Consider the following 22,197-nt stretch of genomic DNA (forward strand, 5'->3'; position numbering starts at 1 on the left):
AGCCATTTTTCAGCAGAGGCCTGGGGAGAAACACTCCAGACGCATGTCACTTTAATATGGGAGGAAACCAGAGCACCTGGAGGAAACACTAACGCAGGGAGGACATGCAGACTCCGCACAGATGGCATGCCAGCTGAGAATTGAACCGGAGAAGTTCTTGCTGTGAGGTGACAATGCAACTGGTGCACCACTGTGCCGACCAAAGTAAATTGCTGAGGAGATGCTGGGGATTGAACATAGGACCTCATACATGCAAAGCATGCGCTCTACCACTGAGCTATGTCCCCCTCACCTTAAGTTAATTCAGTGGTTCTCAAAACAACTGAATTGTTTCAATGAAAAAAGGAAAGTAATATTAATAATAGTCTTCAACTTACTGTTGTTGCACCATGCTCTTGAAGAATATCAGACATTGCACAGACAGGAAAAATGAATAAAACCTTACACACACACAAACACACGCACACACACACACACACACACACACACGCACACACACGCGCACACGCACGCACACACACACACACACACACACACACACACACACACACAGAGCACAGTATATATTTTTAAACTTTATTATTAATACAGAATTACAAACTTATTTTATATTACAAAAATGCATCCTATTAACACCTGCAGCAAGTTATTTTGTATACAGTTCAATGAACATAAGAACTTAAAGAACTGACACTACTTTTGACAATTTCAGAACACTGATCAATGTTTTTCCTTATTCTGTAGAAATGTTCCACATACTCTGAGCGACCCAGTAACTCAACAAAGTCTTCATCATGGGTAATTACTAAAAGCTGGAAGTTTCTCTGCCTTGAGCGGCTCTTGATTATCCTGTAAGATATTTTAAATATTAACCAGTATTTATTAATTTTTGTAAAAAAAAAAGTTTTCATTGCTAAAATACATCAAAAGATTACTGAACAAAGTAAAGAGAGGAGAGGAGAGAAACATGAGGGGAGAAGGGGAAGAAAAGTATAAAGCATTTAGTTTCAGCATAGACAAAACTGTATGATGGAAACGCATCTAAAATATGTCAGCTATTCATATTTGTACAGTCACTTTAATAAAAGGTAAAGAACACTTACCAATACCACCAAATATTACAATACCGTTTTTTGTATTACCATACACAACTATGTGATGATATCCCATTTGATGCAAAAACTCTTTACTTGTTCTTTGCTTATGGACCAAATCTGAAAATTGTCAGTAACAATGAAAATACTACATTCTTGGATGGAAAGAGATAACTAGGAAACGGAAACCACTGAAGGGGCATGGGAGAAAGCAAAATAAAGATTCTAGTTTGACTGACTATTCCCTGAAGTGAAGGAACATGTCCATTTGTCATACAATTTTCAAAAAGGTTACATTAAAACATGGATTATTCTTCTTAGTACAGACGTGTATGGGACTCTATACTTTACAGTCTGCTCACTGAACAGACATCTGTTATCACCCTAGGCTAAAGGCAGTGTAAAAAAGACAACAGTGGAGAACTATGGACATGAAAAGCTACCTTAAATCAACAGCTGTGGATCAAAATCAACGACAGCTAGTATTTATGTTGTCCTTCTGATCTTCAAAACAGAAATGATTTAAATGCCTAAAGCTCATTATACTTTGACCTGATAAAGGAGCAACCTGATTCATAACACACATATTTCACTCCTCCTCTCTTTCCTTAATCATATCACTAATCTAGTTCAGGTTTCGTCATATCTTAACATCCACTCTTTCCTTTTTCCCTATTTTATCACTAGATACCTCTTTCCAATCACCATAGCTCCATTTCACTCTCTATTTTTCACCTTGCCAAGTCAAATGGAAGTGTCAAATTTTCAAGCACAAAGTTAAGATCACAAGGAGAAGCCACCTGTTTTCCTGGTGGGAAGATATGAAAAACGCCTTTCAAAAGCTGCTTGACTTGAGGACAGGTGGAAGGGGGTGATATAGCAGCAGACAAGAAATGGCTGAAAGATGAGTAACAGAGGTCACAGGATACCAACTCATAGAAATAATCAGGAACCACAGGCAATAGGGTCTTGAAAGTTTTCTGGTTCTTAACAGTAGCACCAACTAGAAAATATTTTCCATTTACACATATATGGTTTTCTACTAGATTTTTTCACCTCCTTTAATACCTGCTGCATGCTCTCAGAAAAAGGAGCTTAAAAGGTATCAAAACTCTATCAGCCATGCAGTCAAATGAAGTGTTTCCAGGATGGGGTACATCACACAACCCTTATCTTGTGTGATTAAATCCAGACTGTGGTGAAGATTTTGGTAATTGTTCTTGACTAGTTTCAGAAGAAGGGAAAAATAGTGCTGCCTGGGCCAAAAGGGAGTCACCACCACACTCTTTAGAGAAACGTTCTGGGTCTTTTGAAGAACCGTGGACATCAGTGGAAAGGATAAAGTGGCATACAGGAACATTCCCATCCAAAGAAATGAGAAGGCATCTCTCTTCCATGCTTGTTTGAAAGGAATCTTGGAATAGAATTTCCTTAACTGCCTGTTTTGAAATGAGGTAAATACATTTATTTGAGGTGTTTCCTACAGCTGGATCAATAGCTGGAAGACCACCTGGTGTAATTTCCATTCAAGTGGGTCTGTCCTCATTGTGCTCAACTTGTCTGATGCAGGATTTTGCTTAGATGGCGTGTGTATAGCCTGACAACTGAGGCTCAACTGAATTGCTACCTTCCAGGCAATTAGAGCAAGTCAGTAAAGGAGATGAGATCTGGTACCACCTTGTTTAAGTATCACATCACTGTGGTGTTGGTCCTGAGCAGCTGGGGGCTAATTAATTATATATTGCTTCCTCAGGTCTTCTGAGGCAGGAAATCACTTGCTTCTCAAATGCTTTTCTCCAAAATCCACTACTGAAAATACTCTTCATGAGAACTGAAATATCTAACAAATGATGCGAGTTATAAAAAATAAAAAAAGTAAAATATGAGAGCTCATTTGTAGGTAATGGATTACACACTCATGTTAGTATCTAAGGTCTGTCTGTAGTTGTTGATTTTATACTGCAGATTTAGGACAGAAAAAGAATATCTTGTCAAAAGTTACTAGTGTCAACGTCAAAGAGTTTTTATCTCTGTAAGTGTGCAAGATCAGTGAGAAAACAATTCACCAGTTCAAGAGCTTTTCAATGATGTATGACTAGTATAATCTTGTTGTTCCAAAATATTGCAAACTTAACAAAAAAAAAAATGCATATATTTTCAAAATATGTGAAAGCGATACTTGACTGTAAAATCATGTGTGATAGGTGACAAATAATGGCAACACAGTGCGCGTTTTATTGCTTTGTTAATATGGTACCATGTGCTCATCTGTAGGTCACACCACTTTATTATTTATTTATTTTATTTTACATTTGTTACCGGGAGGGTCCGACTGGATACAGGTCCATTTTCAGCGGAGGCCCGGGGAGAAAAGATCCATGTTACACTCTAAGCAATTATACAGTTCTAAGCAAGTTTTAAGAACAAATTTATGTGTTACATTATTTAGAGTAGTACAAAAAGGAAAATTCCACAGCATATAATGCATTTGTTAGAAGTAATAAGTAGTAGAAAATTAACAAAAAATTTTTTTTGTTATGTATATTCTCATTCACAATATATTAGCGTTTGTAGAGATATATATATATATATATATATATATATCTATATATATATGTTGACATCCACACATCAAGAATATAGGTATTGAAGTAAGACCAAGATGAGAATATGAAGTTCTCTGATAAGGTTTATACCTTTCTCAGATACAGATTATAGCCTATATCAGGTACAGATTTTAGTATTGTAGTGAACAGGTAATCGTATGTTTTATCCTATTGTACTGATGCTGAGTTTGGATGAAAAGCAAGGATATTAGCAGGGCTATGTATGGAAGGTGTTAGAGAGAAGCATAATCTTTGCAACTGTGCATAGTTATTGTTTACCCTGGGGAGTAGCAAGAGCAGAGCCAATTGTTTGAATAATGGGATTTCAGGAGGTGTTTGAATTGGGTACTCGAAGAAGTGGTAGTTATGTGGTTTAGGAGTGAGTTCCAATTTTGGGCTATTGTGCAGGCAAAGAGAGATTTTCCTGCTTCATTTTTATGTCTGATTACATGAATGAGGTTTTGGCTGCTAGATCTTAGGGCTCTAGTGGAGTTGTGGGGCTGAATTAGTAGCTGTAGTGCAGGTGTTTTCTTACGGTAGTAGTAAAGTTTATGTGCTACTGTGGCTTGATTAAGTTGTAGTAGCTGAGGAAGCTCCAGCCACTTGCTTTGCATTAGGGAATGACAGTGATGGGACCTATTTGTGGAGTCTGTAGCAAACTTGGCAATCTTGTAACATGATTCCATTTTGCGAAGTTCAGTAAGGTGAAGATTAGTTAGGATAGGGAAGGCATAAAGAAGGATAGAGAGGAGGTGGGTTCTAGCAATAGTATATGATACTAAAGTACAGTTTTGTACCTACCATAAATGTAGATGTCCGACAGGTATGCATCTGCAGTCATAACATATGGGTTGTCCTGCCTCAGGCAGCCCTTCGGTCGGCCGGATTCCAAAGTCTGGGTCTGGCCTCGGCTGATGTCGCACTTTCCCCGACGTCAGAGTGTCTGGGGTATAAAAGCATCAGCCGACGCCATTTTCCTCAGTTTTTCTTGCCCCAGATGCCAGGTGCCCTCTAGGAAGGCTAAATTTGGATAAATGCTGAAAAGTTCCAAACATTTGCAAATTATATACATGTATAAACAAACAAATACACCATAATAGATTCCCCCAGCTAGCTAAAAGAGGGGTAAGCACCCTAGGAATACCACAGAGGGGAAGGAGGGAGGGTAATCCTGACTGCAGATGCATACCTATCGGACATCTATGTTTATGGTAGGTACAAAACTGTACTATGTCCTTCAAGGATGCATCTGCAGTCATAACATATGGGTAGAATACCATAGCCAATCTGGGGGAGGAGGTACTAAGAAAAGGATGGTGTAGTTAAGATCCTCTGTAGGACTGCAGTTGCAAACCCTGCTCTGGATCTAGAGTATAAAGGTAGATTGTAATGCTTGGCAAATGTATGCACGGAGCTCCAAGTAGCAGTTTCTAAAATGCCCTTGGTAGCCACCCCCCGTAGGAAGGCTGTAGTGGTGGCCGTGGCCCTTGTGGAGTGAGGCCTGATATTTTCAGGAACTGTCTTTCCATGAAAGGAGTAGCAAAAGCGAATGCAATTTCCTATCCATTTTGAAATTGTCTGTTTGGAAATTGCTCTTCCTTGCACCCCAGTTGCATATGCTACAAAAATTTGGTCAGTTTTTCTGCTAGTTTTTGTTCTGTCCAAGTAGTAGCATAGTTGTCTGTGTATATCCAGGGTGTGCAAAAGTTTTTCCCCTCTATTCTGTGGATTAGGGAAGAACGTAGGCAAGTGAATAGCTTGGTTCAAGGATACCCTAGATACCACCTTTGGCATAAAAGTAGGGTTGGTTCTTAGTGACACCCTGTCCTGGTGGAAAATAAGAAAAGGCTGCACTGCCATTAATGCTTGTAACTCAGATACTCTTCTTGCTGAAGTGATTGCCAGAAGGAATGCAGTTTTCCAAGATAGAAACTGTAGATCCGCTAATGCTGCTGGTTCAAAAGGAGGTAGTGTCAGTTTCTCCAGCACAAAGTTGAGATCCCAGCCAGGTAGAGCGGGTCTTCTTGGAGGTTTAATATTTTTGATCCCTCTCAGAAATTGTCTGAGGAGAGGGTGTGAGAAGATTGGTGGATCCACATTGTATTCTGCTGAAATTGCTGAAGCATGAATCTTAATGGAAGAATAGGACAGGCGATTGTGGAACAATTCTGCTAAGTATTCTAGGATATGTGTTAGGTTTGCCACTGTGACATCTGTGCCCTTTGATGTGCTCCAAATGAGAAATCTCTTCCATTTAGCTGAGTATGTCTTCCTTGTGGAAGGCCTGAGAGCCTCCAGGATAATGTCCTTCACCCTCTGAGATAAAATAGTTTGATTGGGATTTAAGGAATTTTCCAGGCAGTTAGCTGCAATGTTTTTAAGTTGGGATGCAGGGTCTTGAAATTGTTCTGCGTCAGAAGAAGAGGCCATAGGGGGAGAGGCCATGATTTTGCCTGAGACATGCTTCTCAATAATGGATACCAGTGTTGTCTTGGCCAGTCTGGAGCTATTAGTATCACTTTTGGCTGTTCCTCCCTGATCTTCAGTAGAACCTTGTACATCAATGGGAGAGGTGGGAAGGCATATACTGTTAGGGCTTTCCAGCTGAAAGAGAGAGAGTCCACCCTCCAAGCTTGTGGGTGGTATGTCCTTGAGCAGAATGTCTTCAGTTGATTGTTGAGTGGGGAGGCGAACAAATCTATCTCCGGCATTCCCATGTCTTTGCTATGAGTTGGAAGATGTCTGGGTGCAGCATCCATTCGTGTGCATCCATGGTAGTTCTGCTTAAGCTGTCCGCCAGTGCATTTTCTTTCCCTGGCACGAAATGGGCCTGTAGTTGGATATTGAGATTCAGGCATAGTTCCCACAGATTCATAGCCATCCGGCACAGAGGGTAGGAATGTGTGCCTCCCTGCTTGTTTATGTACCACATGACCGTGGTGTTGTCTGTCCTTATTAGCAGGTGTCCTTGTTGGAGGAAGGGTTTGAATGCCTCGATTGCATGCCTCACTGCCAGCATTTCCTTTTGGTTTATGTGCATGCTTAGCTGTCCTTGAGGCCATAGGCCTTGGATACATTTGTCCTCCATGTGTGCTCCCCATCCTCGGTCTGAGGCGTCCGTGGTGATGGTCTGCCTTGGTTTTGGTTTGTTGAAAGGCAACCCTCTGTTGGACTGGCAGGCCTGAGCCCACCACAGGAATTCCTTTTGAAGGCATGGAATGATTCGTATCATGGTTTCTAAACTGTGACTGTGCTGAGACCATACACCCTGGAGGTACCATTGTAATTTCCTCATATGCAGCCTGGCATGCGGTATTAGAATTATGCAGGATGCCATGTAACCCAGGGCCTGCAGGATTTTCCTTGCAGTAAGCTGAGTTTGTCTTGTTAGAATCATGAAGTAATCTGGAAGTTGTTTTTGTTTTTCTTCTGTGAGAAAGGCCATTTGGGTGGTTGTGTCCAGATCTGCACCCAAAAAGGTTATCCTTTGGGATGGTACTAGTCTTGACTTTTGGATGTTGACTGTGTATCCCAAGGTTTGTAGTAGGTGTATGGCATAGGCCAAGTCCTTTATCAGATTTTCCTTGTTGTCCGCTTGTATTAGGCAGTTGTCCAGGTATGGGTAAATTTGAATTCCCTGTAGTCTGCAATGTGCAATTACTGATGCCAGGCATTTCGTGAATACTCTGGGCACAGTAGATAAGCCAAAGGGCAATGCTGAGAATTGATAATGCTCTGATCCTGCAAGAAATCTGAGGTGTCTTCTGCAGTTTGGTCGAATAGGGACGTGCAGGTATGCCTCCTTGAGATCTAGAGTCACCAGCCAAGACTCCTTGCCCAACATGGGAAGAAGTTGCTGTAGGGTCAGCATTTTGAATTTTGGCACAATGAGATAAGTGTTCAGTGCAGACAGGTCGAGAATAGGCCTCCATTGATTTTCCTTTCTTGGTACAAGGAATAGTCTGGAGTAAAATCCTTGGCCTTGTTCTGAACATGGTACCTTTTCTATAGCTTTCATCTGAAGTAAATTGCTGATTTGTTTTAAAGCCTTTGCCCTCTGATTTGGTGGAAGGTTTGGCATTCCGCCTCTTGGCAAAGTGTGAAAGTGGAACCTGTATCCTTTGTCTATTATTTGCAGTGTCCATGTATCCTTTGTGATATGATGCCAGTTTTTTGAGAATAAAGCCAGCTTTCCGCCCAAGGGTGCTTCTAGTTGATCCCTGGTAGGCGGAATCAGAGTTAAGTCATTGACCCTGTCCTGGTGTAGTAGTTGTTGTTGCTGTTGCACTACTCCTCTGGTTGGCAGGCTGCCACTGATGGCCTCTGTAGGAGCCCTTCGATTGACCTCTGCCTCTAGGGTGCCTGTTCCTGCCTCTCTGGGCTCTGTCCGAGTCTGGAAAGGACCAATTCTTAGTAGGCCAGTTACTGCTGAATCTCGGTGGTTGAACTTGCAGGAAATCTTTAACTGTTTGCACAGATTTTGCCTTTTCTTCAACCTTTTTTAAGATCTCCTGAGCAGAGGAGCCAAATAAATTTTGTTTCTCCATTGGAGCATCCAGGAGTTTAGCTTTGACATGGTCTGGCAAAGATTGCTCCTTCAGCCAGGCATGCCTACAAATAACTGCCCCAGTCATAGCTGATCTAAATAAAGCCTCCAGTGCATCATAGCTACATTTTAAGAAATGATTACTAACCTGTTGTGAGTTGTGTACCAAATCCTGAAGGGATTTACGGTCTAGGGGTTCAGGAGAAGAAAGTTTCTTATTCAGTTCATCTAACAAATACTCCTGGTACTGTATCATATGAAATTGACAGTTTAATGCCCTGACAGAAAGAGTTGCAGAAGTATACACCTTCTTTCCCCATCTCTCTAAAGCTCTGGACTCTCTGTCAGAGGGTAGAGGATTTTTGGCAGTAGCAGCCGCAACCCCTTTAGGGCCCTGAGAAATAGTTTCTGGGTCTGCAGAATGGGCTTTATACAAATGGAAATGAGAATCCGGGACCCTGTAGTATCTGTCAGGTTTGGCAGGGGCCGGAGGAGAGTATCAGGGCTGTACTGACATCATTGTACACATCATCAATTACATTCAGAACAGGAGGTATAGCTAAGGGCCTATGCTGGGGCAAATGCAAAAAGGTCCTTAATCTTTTTCTAGAATCAGAGAAATCCTGACCTTGCCATTGAAAATGCTCTCTCATGGAGTGTAAAGTCTCACCAAAGGAAAACTCTTCAGGAGGGAGGCAAGGGATAGATTCCTCTGCATCTGAATCCTCATAAGGTGAGTAAGCCCCTTCCTGGTGGTCTGACAACTCAGATCCATCCATGGAATCATCTGAGGAGTGTGGATCAGAGGGGTCAGTCCTGGGCCTTTTGTCTGGGGGAGGTTGAGAGGCCCTGTCTGGGTAAGGTTGTGAACCCCTAATTAAGGAAATAAGGTCCTCAGCAAGGCTGAGGATCTGTGAACTAGAGGAAGGCCTCTGGGAGGTAGATTTGGCAGGCAAAGCTTTTGAAAGTTTGACAGCTTTAGCCCTTGAAAAGGCCTTAATGGACATGGAAGCAGGGGGCCTAGCTGCCCCACGTGCAGGGGTAGAAATGTCCAAAGGTATGGTGTCGGACAATTCCTGAACACTAGCTCCGGTAGGTAGTTCTGAAGCCGACTCAGCCGAGGCCTCTCGGGCCTCGGTGGTCGGAAGTAGGGTTTCGGAAGAAGGAATCGCCGAGGACTCGGTTTCGGCCGAAACAGAGACACTCGCGGTAGGCCTAGCCGTGGTTTCAGCCAGCGGGCGAGTGTCGGTCCTTTCCTTGCTTTTTGACCATATGAAGTCGGTGTCTCCGACGGCATTTTATAAGCAAAAGCGGCTCCAAAAATTCCTCTGCAAACTCCGACCGGCGCCTAAGAGTTCGGTTGAAGGAGGCACAGGCTAAACAGGCCGATACGTCGTGGTCTGGGCCTAAGCAAGGAAGGCAGTAAGAATGGAAATCCTTATGAGGTATTTGTTTCCCACAAGTTAAACAATTATTTACTTTGTCTGAATCGGCTGAGGCAAGAAAGAGTCCCCAACGGGGTACTTAGCTTTTTTCGAAGTCTTCGGTAGCTGAAATCACTGGATCTGACCGACCGGCACTTGCGAACAGCTTCTGCTTCGGGCACCGCGCGGCAAGAAAGACTGGGGAAAATGGCATCGGCTGATGCTTTTATACCCCAGACGCTCTGACGTCGGGGAAAGTGCGACATCAGCCGAGGCCAGACCCAGACTTTGGAATCCGGCCGACCGAAGGGCTGCCTGAGGCAGGACAACCCATATGTTATGACTGCAGATGCATCCTTGAAGGACATCACTGCTGTTACAATATTGATAATAGTCATAGCTGCTTTATTAAGCAAACATTTATATTTCAGGACATCTTCCGGTCATCCATCATGTTTTGATGCATTTTTGCTGTCCCCCTGTACTTTCATACACCATCCATATATGACAGTATCCAACTTGTTTTTTATTAGTTTAATTATGGATAATATCATATTTTTCATACATTCTGTACATATCATGCTGACCATTTCACTATACATATTTAGCAAGTCATGTCACCTTTTAAATTCTACCTTCCTGTCTTAGTTTTAGATATATACATCAGTACCAGGACTTAGACTTAAGAAACACTCAGGGGTATAGAGAAGTCTCTGGTAAAGATGAGTAAACCCTTACAGGATACACAGGAACTCTGTTTTCCTGATTACTATAAAGTAGGAAGCAATAAGTTAAGTAAGGATTTTAAATGCAAACATCTCTAACATTTATGCGCATTTGTCTGTCCTTGGATTTCCACAGACCTTGCACTTTCACCCCTTTGAAACTATTCCCCAAGCAAAGTCTAAAGCTTTTGTTGTGAAAGACTAGGAGAGAGATAGAAGGGAGGTCTGACCTGAAATGAGAACCCACCAATCAAACTTCGTGATGACAAACCCCAGAACTGTGAACCAAAAAGAGGTGGTGATGGTGAGTCCACACTGATGGGGTAACATTAAATTCTTCACATGTAAAGTCTGACTAAAGGAATCATGAGGTAGAAGCCTGAGATTGGCTGAAGAAGTCCAGGATGATTTCCTTGTAGTCTTCCACTTTTCCAGAGAAAAAGAGACCCTTCCTAGGAAGAATCTAAATGACATCTCTGAAAAACTAGTAGTTAGAAAGGGATGAGAAATTACGTCTGCGAGTTCAGTTGAAACCTCAGACTGAGCAGAAGTTGTATGACTTATGTCATGGGATCCTGGCAACTGGAAAATGTGTCTGCAAATATAGTACAATTGTTCAAATATGGAAATATGTGAATGCTTAGATGCCTGCAGTGAGCAATCACTGGAGCCAGGTAGTTTGTAAAAACACTTGGCACAGTGGACAGACCAAAGATTAAGACAGCAAACTGATAATGTAAGCCAGACACAGGAAATCTTAAAACATGCCTGAATTCATTGAAAATTGGAATGAGATGAAAAACATCAGTTAGGTCCAGTGTTACCATGAAGCTGCAGGAAGTTAAGAGATATAACAAGGCTTTTGAAAGATTAACATTTTGAATTTTTAATAGTTTCAGAGACAAATATTAAATATCAGTCTGCAGACTATTACAAGCTTAGCCGATGACTGAAGGTCAGAATCAAATTATGTACCTTGTCTTTGTGATGTTAACACCTTACCATTATGTCAATTTTGACAAAAAAAAACTGAGACAGGAGAGGCCTGGAACTGATCTCCAAGATTTCCTCTTTTTTAGTACCATAAAAATCCTTGAATAAAAACCTTGGCTCTTCTAAGCTGACAGCAGAATTTCTATCATTATCTGAGCCAAAATCTACTTTAAAATAGGAGGAACATGGATATTTGTTTTGGAGTGAAATAATTCTCTTCATTTTATTAATAGTGACAGAAAAAGATAACTCATCTGGTGCTAAATCTGATGAAAGTTTCCTAAGTATGAGAATGTTCAAGCTTGAGGAGAACTTACTGAAGAAAAATACTCCTGGGGACTTTCAAGATGGCTGCACACTGATCAACAGCTTAACTTCATCTGTTTCATAGGTTCATACTAGGCTATCTGCCCTAGGGCATTTATAAGCCTAGCCAGAATGTGTTTGGCTTTCGCCACCCATTTTAAATTTATTTTGCTATGCCCTTTTTCGAGGTTAGTATACTGTGCCTCTGTCTAACAGTGACACAGAAGTGATACCCGGGGTAAACCTACGATCTCCCATCCACTCATCAAGATTCCTCTTGAAGAGAGTCAATGAGGGACTCTGCCTAACCTGGATTGGGATTTTATTCCAGAGTGAAGGGAGCCTCTGGGTTATGAATCTGTCCCTCCAGCATGTCCTATTTATTTCAGTGCTGAGGTTCAAGTCTCTCGAGCCAGAGCTCGATGGGATTTGGATTTTCTGAGGTGCAGCATGTCCATTAATTCCGGTTGGACATGGCTTTATCGTCAGGCACAGATCGCCTCTGAACAGGCGGTATGCCACTGAGTAGAGCTGGAGTTTCTTTAACCGGGCAGCATATGGCATCTGTTTGAGCCCTTTGATCCTCTTGGTGAGGTACTTTGGGGTCTTTCCAGTTGCTGCAGGTGTCTGGTAAGGTACATCCCAAAGGGGCATTGTACTCAATTATGGGCCTGATGAGGGATGAGTAAAGAGGCACGATGACCTCCCCTGATCTAGATGTGAATCCCTTCATGATTAGGTGGGCTATATAAAATGTTTTTCTAACCACTTTGGCTATGGTTGTCAGATGAGATTGCTATCAACTTGGGTCCCCAGGTCCCTAAATTACTTCTTCTGTACTTAATGGATTACCACCTATGTGGTAATTTGTGGCACTTTGTTTTGCCAAAGGGATGACTATGCACTTTGGCATTTAGCTTGAGGCCATGGCTCTGGCACCAGTTGTCTGTTTCTATGAGGCCCTTTGGAGGATGCTTGTGTCGGCTGGAGAGTCGATTATGGCCCAGTTTGCAGTCATCTGCGAACTTGGTCAGCCACAGTCCTTCGTGTTGGCCTGTACCTAAAAATATATACCGAACAAGAGAGGTCCCAGGACTGAGCCTTGTGGGACACCACTTGTAACTGGTTTGGAGTCTGACATGGCTCCAGCAATTCTAACCATGTGGGTTCTGTCCTTGAGCCAGTTTGCAATCCATCTAGTGACATAGGGGTTTATATTTAAGCTGGTGAGCTTATCTATAATGCCAGAGTGGGGTATTGTATCGAAGGCTTTTGCGAGGTCCAGGTAGGCTGTGTGGACCACCTTCCCCTCGTCAATGGCCTTGGTGACTGTAAAATAAAGTGAAAACATGGGCTAGTAATTCTGCCAGTTTTAGTAAAATTCAGCTCCAGGCTAGTAAGGACACTGCATTGATGCTAGCAAAGATGAAACTTATTCTGAAAAAAACAAAGAGAAAACATTGAATTGAGAAGAATCCTGATGCTGTTAACCAAAAAGCAGTTCAAGCTCCAGCTTTGGTACAAGAAATTATTTCCAGTAATTTAGAAGAAAAATAAATCAAATGTGCTCAGAGTTGATTAAAATAAATGAAACATTGAAGGACTGCATCAACTCAAATAACAAAAGGCCGGAAAAATGGAAGGAGCTTTAAACACTTATTCAGATGAACAAATAAACTGCAAAACTCAGAGGTCAAAATGAAGAAAAGGTTTGATGAGTATGAGATTGCACAAGAAGAGCTGTTTCAAAAAATGGTAGAGTTAGATGACAGAGGATAAAAAACTGAGATTTTCTGCTGTACGAAATAAACTGGAAGGGGTAGACTGTATTAATTTTATGAAAGCACAAATAAGCAACTGGACGGCACTCCATATCAGAATTTAATTGTAAGACCTGTATTAGTAAAGATGCAATCACACCAGCAGAAAGGCTGATCCTGGCAAAACTTTGGCTGAAGGGCAACGTATTAAAATCTGGGACAGTAGACTGTGGAAAATAATTATTCAGTATAAACCAGACAGATGAGAAGCAAATTTATCCCAGCAATCATGGAATGTCAAGAGGCAGGTGTGAGATTAAAGCTACTGTATTCAGCTGTCCTACCAATATTTTTTCCTGGAGAATCAAAGTAATTTTTGATGTAGAACAGGCTAAGGAGTAAATACAAATGTTTGTCCAAAAAAGTGAGCCATCAAACAGAAGGGGACACTGCTTCTCATTTTTCTGATAAAGCCCATACAGACACTTTGCCAGTGAAACCTTTTCCAATGTTCCAAACGAAAATGACTGAGAAACAGAAAAAAACACAGGAGTTGACTAGAAGAATTGGGAGTACCTTGGACTTGAACTGAAGTCTTGAATAGGGAGATGGAGATGAACAGGAAGAAGATAAGCAACACTGAAATCAGCAAATAAGTGCAGGAATATAAAAAGCATCAATTACATTTCTGAAGTATGGGAGGTTGGCATAATGGTTAATGTGTTTATCTTACAGACACAAGGTGTAGGGCTTGATTCTCACATTGGGTAATTGGCTATGCTTAATAATGTCAATTAGCACAGTACTAATCTATAAACCTATGAACAAGAAAATGTGGTGGAAAAAGATTAGACTTTTGTTAAATTTGTGGGAGGGCTGAACAGCTTATACCCCACTTCATGTCATTAATATTTGGAAGGACACTATAAGGAAAAAAGACTAACTGTAAGTAAAAGCATTTTTGCTCTTAACATAATTTTTTTATAAATCATTTCATGATATAAAGCTAGTCAGTGATTGTTGTACGTTATAATGATAGGTAGCTTACATCCTTCTGAGTTGGTAATTGCTGACTGAAGGCTCAGGGTCTGTTATTCTAAAAGTGTATTAGTTCTGGTTTAAGCACTTGGGCTTCAGGCCAGTTATTTTACATTAAGAAGGTTTGTGGTCTGCACTCTTGTGGAAGGAGAGGTTAGATTCTGCCCTTCTGAGCTGGGAATTTCTGGTTTAAAGGATTATTGTGCCTGCTTATTTGAACTGTTTCTTTCTGAAATTGGTGTAACTTGTTTGCTGTAGCATAGACTAGATTGAGGCATGCTGAATCTAGCTTTGTTTGTATACCTTGAGCACTAATCCAGGCCATCTTTTCTGGAGAAGGTTCCCCTGCACCCTAGTGGCAGGAGTGTGCAGTTAGAACTTGTCTGATTGAAGATTGCTGGACTAGGGCTCAGTTTTCAGCTTTTTACTGGTTAATTGGATAATTTGTTTAAATCAGTTTGATCGTTTGCTACTGTTACATAAAAAAATGCACTTTGTTCATCTGCTTTTACTGTATTTGTGTTTCTTCCTACTTTATTGCATTTATTCTGCTGCATTTATTACTGCATACTAGTAGCCCAATTAAATTGTAAGTGTTATTCTAAGCATTTAGTTGAAGCACTTGGGCTTCAGACCAGTTGTTTTACATTAAGAAGGTTTGTGGTCTGCACTGTTGTGGTAGGACGGGTAGCTTACATCCTTCTAAGTTGGGAGTTGCTGATTGAAGGCTTAGTTTCTGTTATTCTAAAGAGTGTATTCGTTCTGGTTTAAGCAATTGGGCTTCAGGCCAGTTATTTTACATTAAGAAGGTGTGGTCTGCACTCTTGTGGGAGGAGAGGGTAGAGTCTGCCCTTCTGAGCTGAGAATTTCTGGTTGCAGGATTATTGTGTCTGCTTATCTGAACTGTTTCTTTCTGAAATTGGTATGCCTTGTTTGCTGTATCATAGACTAAGTTCAGACCTGCTGAATATAGCTTTGTTTGTATAACTTGAGCACTAATCCAGACTATCTTTTTTTTTGGAGAAGGTTCCCCTGGATCCTAGTGGCAGGAGTGTGCAGTTAGAACTTGCCTGATTGAAGACTGCTGGAACGGGGCTCAGTTTTTAGCTTTTTATTTGTTAATTTGTTTAAATCAGTTTGCTCATTTGCTACTGTTATATAAAAAATACACTTTATGCATAGCTGCGTAGTTAGGGTTAAACTATTCCTGGCGCCATAAAGTCTGCTCTTCAAATTTTCCCTTAGACCTAGACAGTTTTTTTAGTTTTAACACTCAAATTTGTTTCTTTGTGCTCAGCACTTGTTCTGAACTAGCTGTAAGCACTAAATAAGCTACAAATTACTACAGCACTCAACTTTCCTTACTTGTCTAGAGGAAAACAGTTTTTAGTACTTAATAAATAAGCACCTATCCAGGCATGTCTAAGGGTCAGCTCCTGTTTTTTTCTCCTGTCTACCTGATGAATCTGGGCATCTTGGGGCAATGCAGCAATTGTCTCATCTACACAGACAACCCTCTCCTCCTACCACCCAACACTACAACCTGTGAGAGATGTACTTATATAGTCAAACTGGAAGTAAAGCTCTCTTAACCCAAGACTGGACTAGACAGTCAAGAGGAGAAGGTAAACACTTGCACAATACCACACTCATCACATAGTCCCTCAAAACCTACACCACCAAAACACACACACAGCAACACAAAACACAGACCTACATTTGCAGAGGCCCTCAATAAAAATCTGCTCAAGCAACAGAGACACTAATGTTCCACTCACCAGGCTAAACAAGAAGAAAGTTACTGTCAGCTGCCTGTCGGGTGCCAGGATCCGCCACATAACACACACTCAGGTCACTCAACAAGTACAAATATGACTCTGTCATTGTCCATGTTGGTGTGAATGACCGGAGATGTACGTCCCTGGACTACATGAAAACAGACATGGAGGAGCTCTCCGATCTTGTAGCCCAGGCAGATATGACCCTAGCCCTGAGTAGCATCCTGCCATCACCCAGAATTATACCACAGTACAAGGACAAAATGACTGACTTCAACAATTGACTAAGCGTCTAGTGTCATTCTAAGGGGATCCAGTATCTGTCTGCCTGGGATGAGATGATCGACAGACCACGATGCTTTGCTTGAGATGGCCTGCACCTGTTGCCCTTGGGATTCTGGATACTGGCTAAGGCTCTTGCCACCCCTATAGTGCCTTTTTTTAGGCAAGGTTCAAATGACAAATTCACTGCCGTAACAGGTACAAGTAAGCAAAATCTGAGGGCAATGCTACTCAATGCTAGAAGTCTAAACCTCAAAATGCATTAACTTGAAGCACTCCTTAAAATGGAGAACATCGACATTTATGCAGTGACAGAAACCTGGTTCAAGCCTCCAGAGAGCACCCCTGCCTTACCAGGCTATAATTCATACCACACCTTTTGGCCACCTAACCTGGACTGAAACACTAAAGGTGGAGGTGTGTCCATATTCATTAAGGATATCCAAACCTCTAGCCTAGTTGCTCAGCATAATGCATCTGAGATTATCCAAGTGCAACTAACTCTGGGCAAGACCGCAATCCAAACTGTAACTTGCTACAGATCCCTCACCATGCCCCAGGATTCCCACTCCTCATTTCTTGATACACTGGAAAACATTAGGGTACAATCCAACACCCTAATAATGGGCGATTTCAACTACCTCACTATTAACTGGGAAAACTACTCATGTACCAACTCTTTAGCTCAACGTTTTATGGAATTCATAAATTCCAATGCCTTGGATCAACTTATCCACACCCTCACCAGGGGCAGCAATATCCTTGACCTGTTCATTACCAACATGGGCGATTGGTGTTCCACACCAGAGGTCAATTCCTCATTGGTCAGATATGACCACAAGCTAATCAGCCTAGACATCTACATCCTGCCCCCACCCCCATTAGGGAATCCACTGTAAAAAATTTCTCCAAAGCCAGCTTCACACTTCTTAAGACATAAGTGGCAAACTTTATGATACCTACGCAGACGGACAATAGAGGTATGACTGCTGAATCCTACAAAAATGCACTTTATAAGCACTTACACGAGTGCATGGATCATGCTATTAGAACCAAGATGCTATCCTCCAAAAAAAGGAAGCCAATCTGGTGGTCCCCTGCCATAAACAAACTCTACAACAGAAAAAAGAAAAGTACAGTTTTGTACCTACCATAAATGTAGATGTTCGAAGATCCACATTGCTGCAGTCCTAACACTTGGGTAGTCCGCTGTCCCAGTTGGCCCGAATACCAAAGTATAAGGCTGACGTCGGTCAAGGCGCATTTGACTGACATCAGGACGTCAGGGTACAAATGCGCATGACCGACGTCATATCCTCAGTCTTTTCTTGCCCCAGATGTCAGAAGACCCTAAAAAGATAAGGCCAAAACCAAAAAACACCAAACACTCCTGTACCTAATATATGTACAATATATACAAATTTTCAAAAATAGAACCCCACCCACACAACCACCCCTAAACACAGAGGGGAAGGAGGGAGGGTAAATTGGACTGCAGCAATGTGGATCTTCGAACATCTACATTTATGGTAGGTACAAAACTGTACTATGTTCTTCATCTCACATTGCTGCAGTCCTAACACTTGGGTAGAATCCCAAAGCAGAGGTAAGGGAGGATGGCTAAACTATAATGAAGCAGGAGCTGCCAAAATGCCCTGCAACACAGCAGTGGCAAAACCAGCACTGGATTTAGAATAGAGAGGAAGGTGGTAATGCTTGGAGAAAGTATGCACTGAACTCCAAGTAGCTGCCTCCAAAATATCCTTAGTTGCCACCCCCCTTAGAAATGCTGTTGAAGTGGCAGTAGCCCTCGTGGAATGAGGCCTAATCCCAGCTGGAATCTCCTTGCCATGATGGGAATAACAGAACGCAATGCAAAACCCAATCCACTTAGATATAGTTTGTTTTGACACAGGCTTGCCCTGGGAACTCAAAGCAAAAGAAACAAACAACTGCTGAGACTGCCTAAAATCCTTAGTCCTGCTTAAATAATAACGCAACTGCCTGTGTACATCTAAAGTGTGCAAAATCTTTTCCCCCTTATTTTGGGGATCTGCATAAAAAGTAGGCAAATGAATAGTTTGGTTTAAAGCCACACTAGAAACCACCTTAGGCATAAATGAAGGATTAGTACATAATGATACCCTATCCTTATGAAAAATCAAAAGGCTCAACCGCCATAAGGGCCTGCAATTCAGGAACCCTTCTTGCACAAGTAATGGCGAACAAAGAAACAGTATTACATGACAAGTATGTCAAGTCAGGAGTAGCCGAGGCTCAAAAGGTTGTAGAGTAAGTTTCTCCAACACAAAATTGAGGTCCCAAGCAGGAGTAGGAGCTCTACGTGGGGTCTTATATTCTTTGCCCTCTAAGAAATTGCTTGAACAAAGGATGAGAAAACAATGGTGGGTCACAATCATAGTGAGCTGAAATTGCTGCAGCATGAATCTTAATGGAAGAGAAAGACAACCCTTTGTCCAATAACTCAGTAAGATATTGAAGAGCCACACTCAAATTAGGCTCAGAAACATCCAAATCCTTTGCTGCACTCCAAAATAAAAATCTCTTCCATTTTTCTGCATACACTTCAGCGTACTAGGTCTTCTGGCTTCCATAATCACATTCAAAACTTGTTGAGGAAGTTGAGACCTGCTGTGGTTCAAAACAGAATATGCCAGGCTGTTAGATGAAGAGAGTGAAGCTTGACATTGAGAAGATGACCGTCCTCTGAGACAAAAGGTGTGGAATTAAAGGTAAAGGCCATGGAGGCTTCCTTACCAGATTCCTCAGTAATGGGTACCAGTGTTGCGAGGCCAATCTGGAGCTATCAAAATCATCCTTGGCTTGTCTTGTCTGACCTTTAGGAGTACCTTTGGGAGGAGAGGCAGAGGTGGAAAGGCATACACATGAAGATTTTCCCAACTGAACGAAAGAGCATCCACTTTCCAAGCTGTGTGATGAAACCTTTCGTGCAAAACTTTGGCAGCTGGTGGTTTAGTGGAGAAGCGAACAGATCTATGTCTGGAGTTCCCCAGGACACTGTCAATTGTCGAAATACATGAAGATCCAGTTTCCACTCGTGGGGATCCATGACTTGCCTGCTTAACACATCTGCTAAGGAGTTCTGTGCTCCTGGCAGAAACCTTGCCTGTAGATTTAGCTGCAAGCTGAGCGCAGTCTCCCACAAAATCATTGCTTGCCTGCATAGAGGATAAGAATGTGTTCCCCCTTGCTTGTTGATGTACCACATGACAGTTGTGTTGACTGTTAGAATCAACACCTGCCCAGGAAGAAGTAACTCCTTGAAAGCCATTAATGCAAACTGGACTGCTAACATCTCCTTCATGTTGATATGTAGATGCTGTAGTCTGGCAGGCCACTTGTCCTGTATCCACTTTCCATTCAGATGAGCTCCCCAAGCTATGTCTGAGGCATCTGTCGTTAGAATCTGACTCGCCTCTGGCGGGTCACAGAGAGTCCCTTGTTTAGGTGACATTCCTGAGCCCACCACAAAAATTCCTTTTGAATGCAAGGTATTATTGGAATGACAGTGTCCAAATCCTGGCAGTGCTGTGTCCATACATTTTTAGATACCATTGCAGCTTCCTCATATGCAGTTTGGCATTGGGAAGCACCAGAATACAAGATGCCATGAACCCTAATGCTTGAAGGACTGTCCTTGCAGTCAGCACGGACTGATGAGATAGTTGATGGAAGTAAAGGGATAGACTCTTTGTTTGTCCGGGGTTAAAAAGGCCATCTGGGCTGCTGTATTCAGTCTCACACCCAGAAAGCACATGTCTTGAGAGGGTACTAGACTGGACTTTATTTCGTTCACAGAATACCCCAGGCATCTTAGCACTGCTATCACATATTCCAGATGCTGAAGAAGCTCGTCCTTGTCTTGAGCCAGAATCAGACAGTCGTCCAAGTAAGGATAGATTTGTATTCCTTTTAGCCTGAAAAAAGCTACAACTGGAGCCAGAACTTTTGTGAATACTCTGGGCAGTAGATAAGCCAAAGGGCAATGCAGAGAACTGATAATGTGAATTTCCAGCTCGAAACGCAGATACTTCCTGCAACTGAGTCTGATAGGCACATGAAGGTAAGCCTCCTTGAGATCTAAAGTTACCATCCAGTGATCTTTGCCCAGCAGAGGTAAAAGCTGTTGTAACGTCAACATTTTGAACTTGGGAATGTCCAAATAAGTGTTGAGGATAGACAAATCCAAAATTGGTCTCCACGTGTTCCCCTTTTTGGTACTAGGAACAGGCGAGAATAAAATCCTAGGCCCCTTTCTGGCACAGGAACCGGCTGAATGGCCCCTATCTGGAGCAACAGAGAAATTTGCTTGTGAGCCTCTTTTCTTTGTATAGGAGGAATGTCTGGCATGCCTTTGAAAGGAGGCAAGGTATGGAAATAAAACCTGTAACCGTGGTGAGCGATATCCAATACCCATCTGTCTTGGGTAATAACACTCCAATTTTCTTTGAAAAGTGCCAGCCTTCCTCCCAAAGGTGCTGCCAGGCGAGAAGGCTCTGGCAGCTGAAAAGGCAAGTCATTGGGTCTGCTTACGAAAGGACTGACCCTGCCCTCACCAGAAGACTGGGCAGGCGAACTGCCTGTTCTAGGCCTAAAAGAACCTTGAGCTCTGCCCCTACCACGTCTAGATCTACCCCTAGACTGAGAATCATAAGAAGGATAAGTCCACCCCTTAGTAGGCCAATTTCTACTAAACTTTGGAGGCTGAACCTGCAAAAATCTTTAACAGTCTGCATAGACTTAGCCTTGTCCTCCATTTTCTTTAAAACTGCTTCCACAGGCGCACCAGATAACACATCAGATTGTAAAGGAGCATCTAAAATCCTTGTCTTTACATGTTCAGCTAAATTCTGATCCCTCAGCCAGGCGTGCCTGCGAAGAACAGAACCAGTGGCTGCCACCCTCAAGAGGCCTGTACAGCATCAAAACCACATTGCAAGGAATGCTTACCCACCTGTTCAGAAACATGAACCAAATCCTGCAACTCTTTACACTCAATACCTTCCGCCAGAGCATCCACCTTAGACTTCAATTGTGAAAGGAGATAATTTTGGTATTTCAACATGTGAAACTGGCAATTCAAAGCCCTCATGGCTAAAGTGGAAGAAGTATACACCTTTTTCCCCATCTATCCAAAGCCCTTGCCTCTTTATCAGAAGGAACAGGATTTTTAACAACAGAAGCCTTAACACCTTTAGGGCCCTGAGAAACAGTTTCTGGGTCTGCCCTAGGACTCTTAAAAGATACTTATGAGCTTCAGGCACCCTATAATACCTGTCGGTTTAACTGGGGCAGGAGGCAAAGAATCAGGGTTCAGGGAAGCCTCTGCAAAACATCCTCTACCACATCCAGAACAGGAGGTATAGCTAAAGGCCTATGCTGGGGTAGAAACAAAATTCCCTAAGCCTTTTCCTAGAATCAGAGAAATCTTGACCTTCCCATTTAAAATGCTCCCTCATGGAATGAAGAGTCTCTGAAAAAGAAAAATCCTCAGGAGGAGAAGCAAGGTGTAGAGTCATCTACATCCGAATCAGAATAAGGAGGATACTCCTGCAAGTCTTCAGCCAAGACTCAGAAGCCTCGAACACTGCTCAAAACTCTCA

General features: G+C 42.2%; 1 protein-coding gene across 1 annotated transcript in view; it reads right to left on the reverse strand.

The window, feature by feature from the left end:
- Positions 1–562: 562 nt before the first annotated feature.
- RAD50 (RAD50 double strand break repair protein) overlaps positions 563–22,197 on the reverse strand; it is a gene marked incomplete in the record, with an annotated part of 1,663,481 nt that continues 1,641,846 nt past the window's right edge. The window contains 1 exon segment of the mRNA XM_044069198.1: positions 563–849. Coding sequence (XP_043925133.1) covers positions 663–849 — 187 coding nt within the window.

This window comes from Protopterus annectens, chromosome 4.part0 (genome assembly GCF_019279795.1).
Source record: "Protopterus annectens isolate FY-2018-M chromosome 4.part0, PAN1.0, whole genome shotgun sequence".
NCBI lineage: Eukaryota > Metazoa > Chordata > Ceratodontiformes > Protopteridae > Protopterus > Protopterus annectens.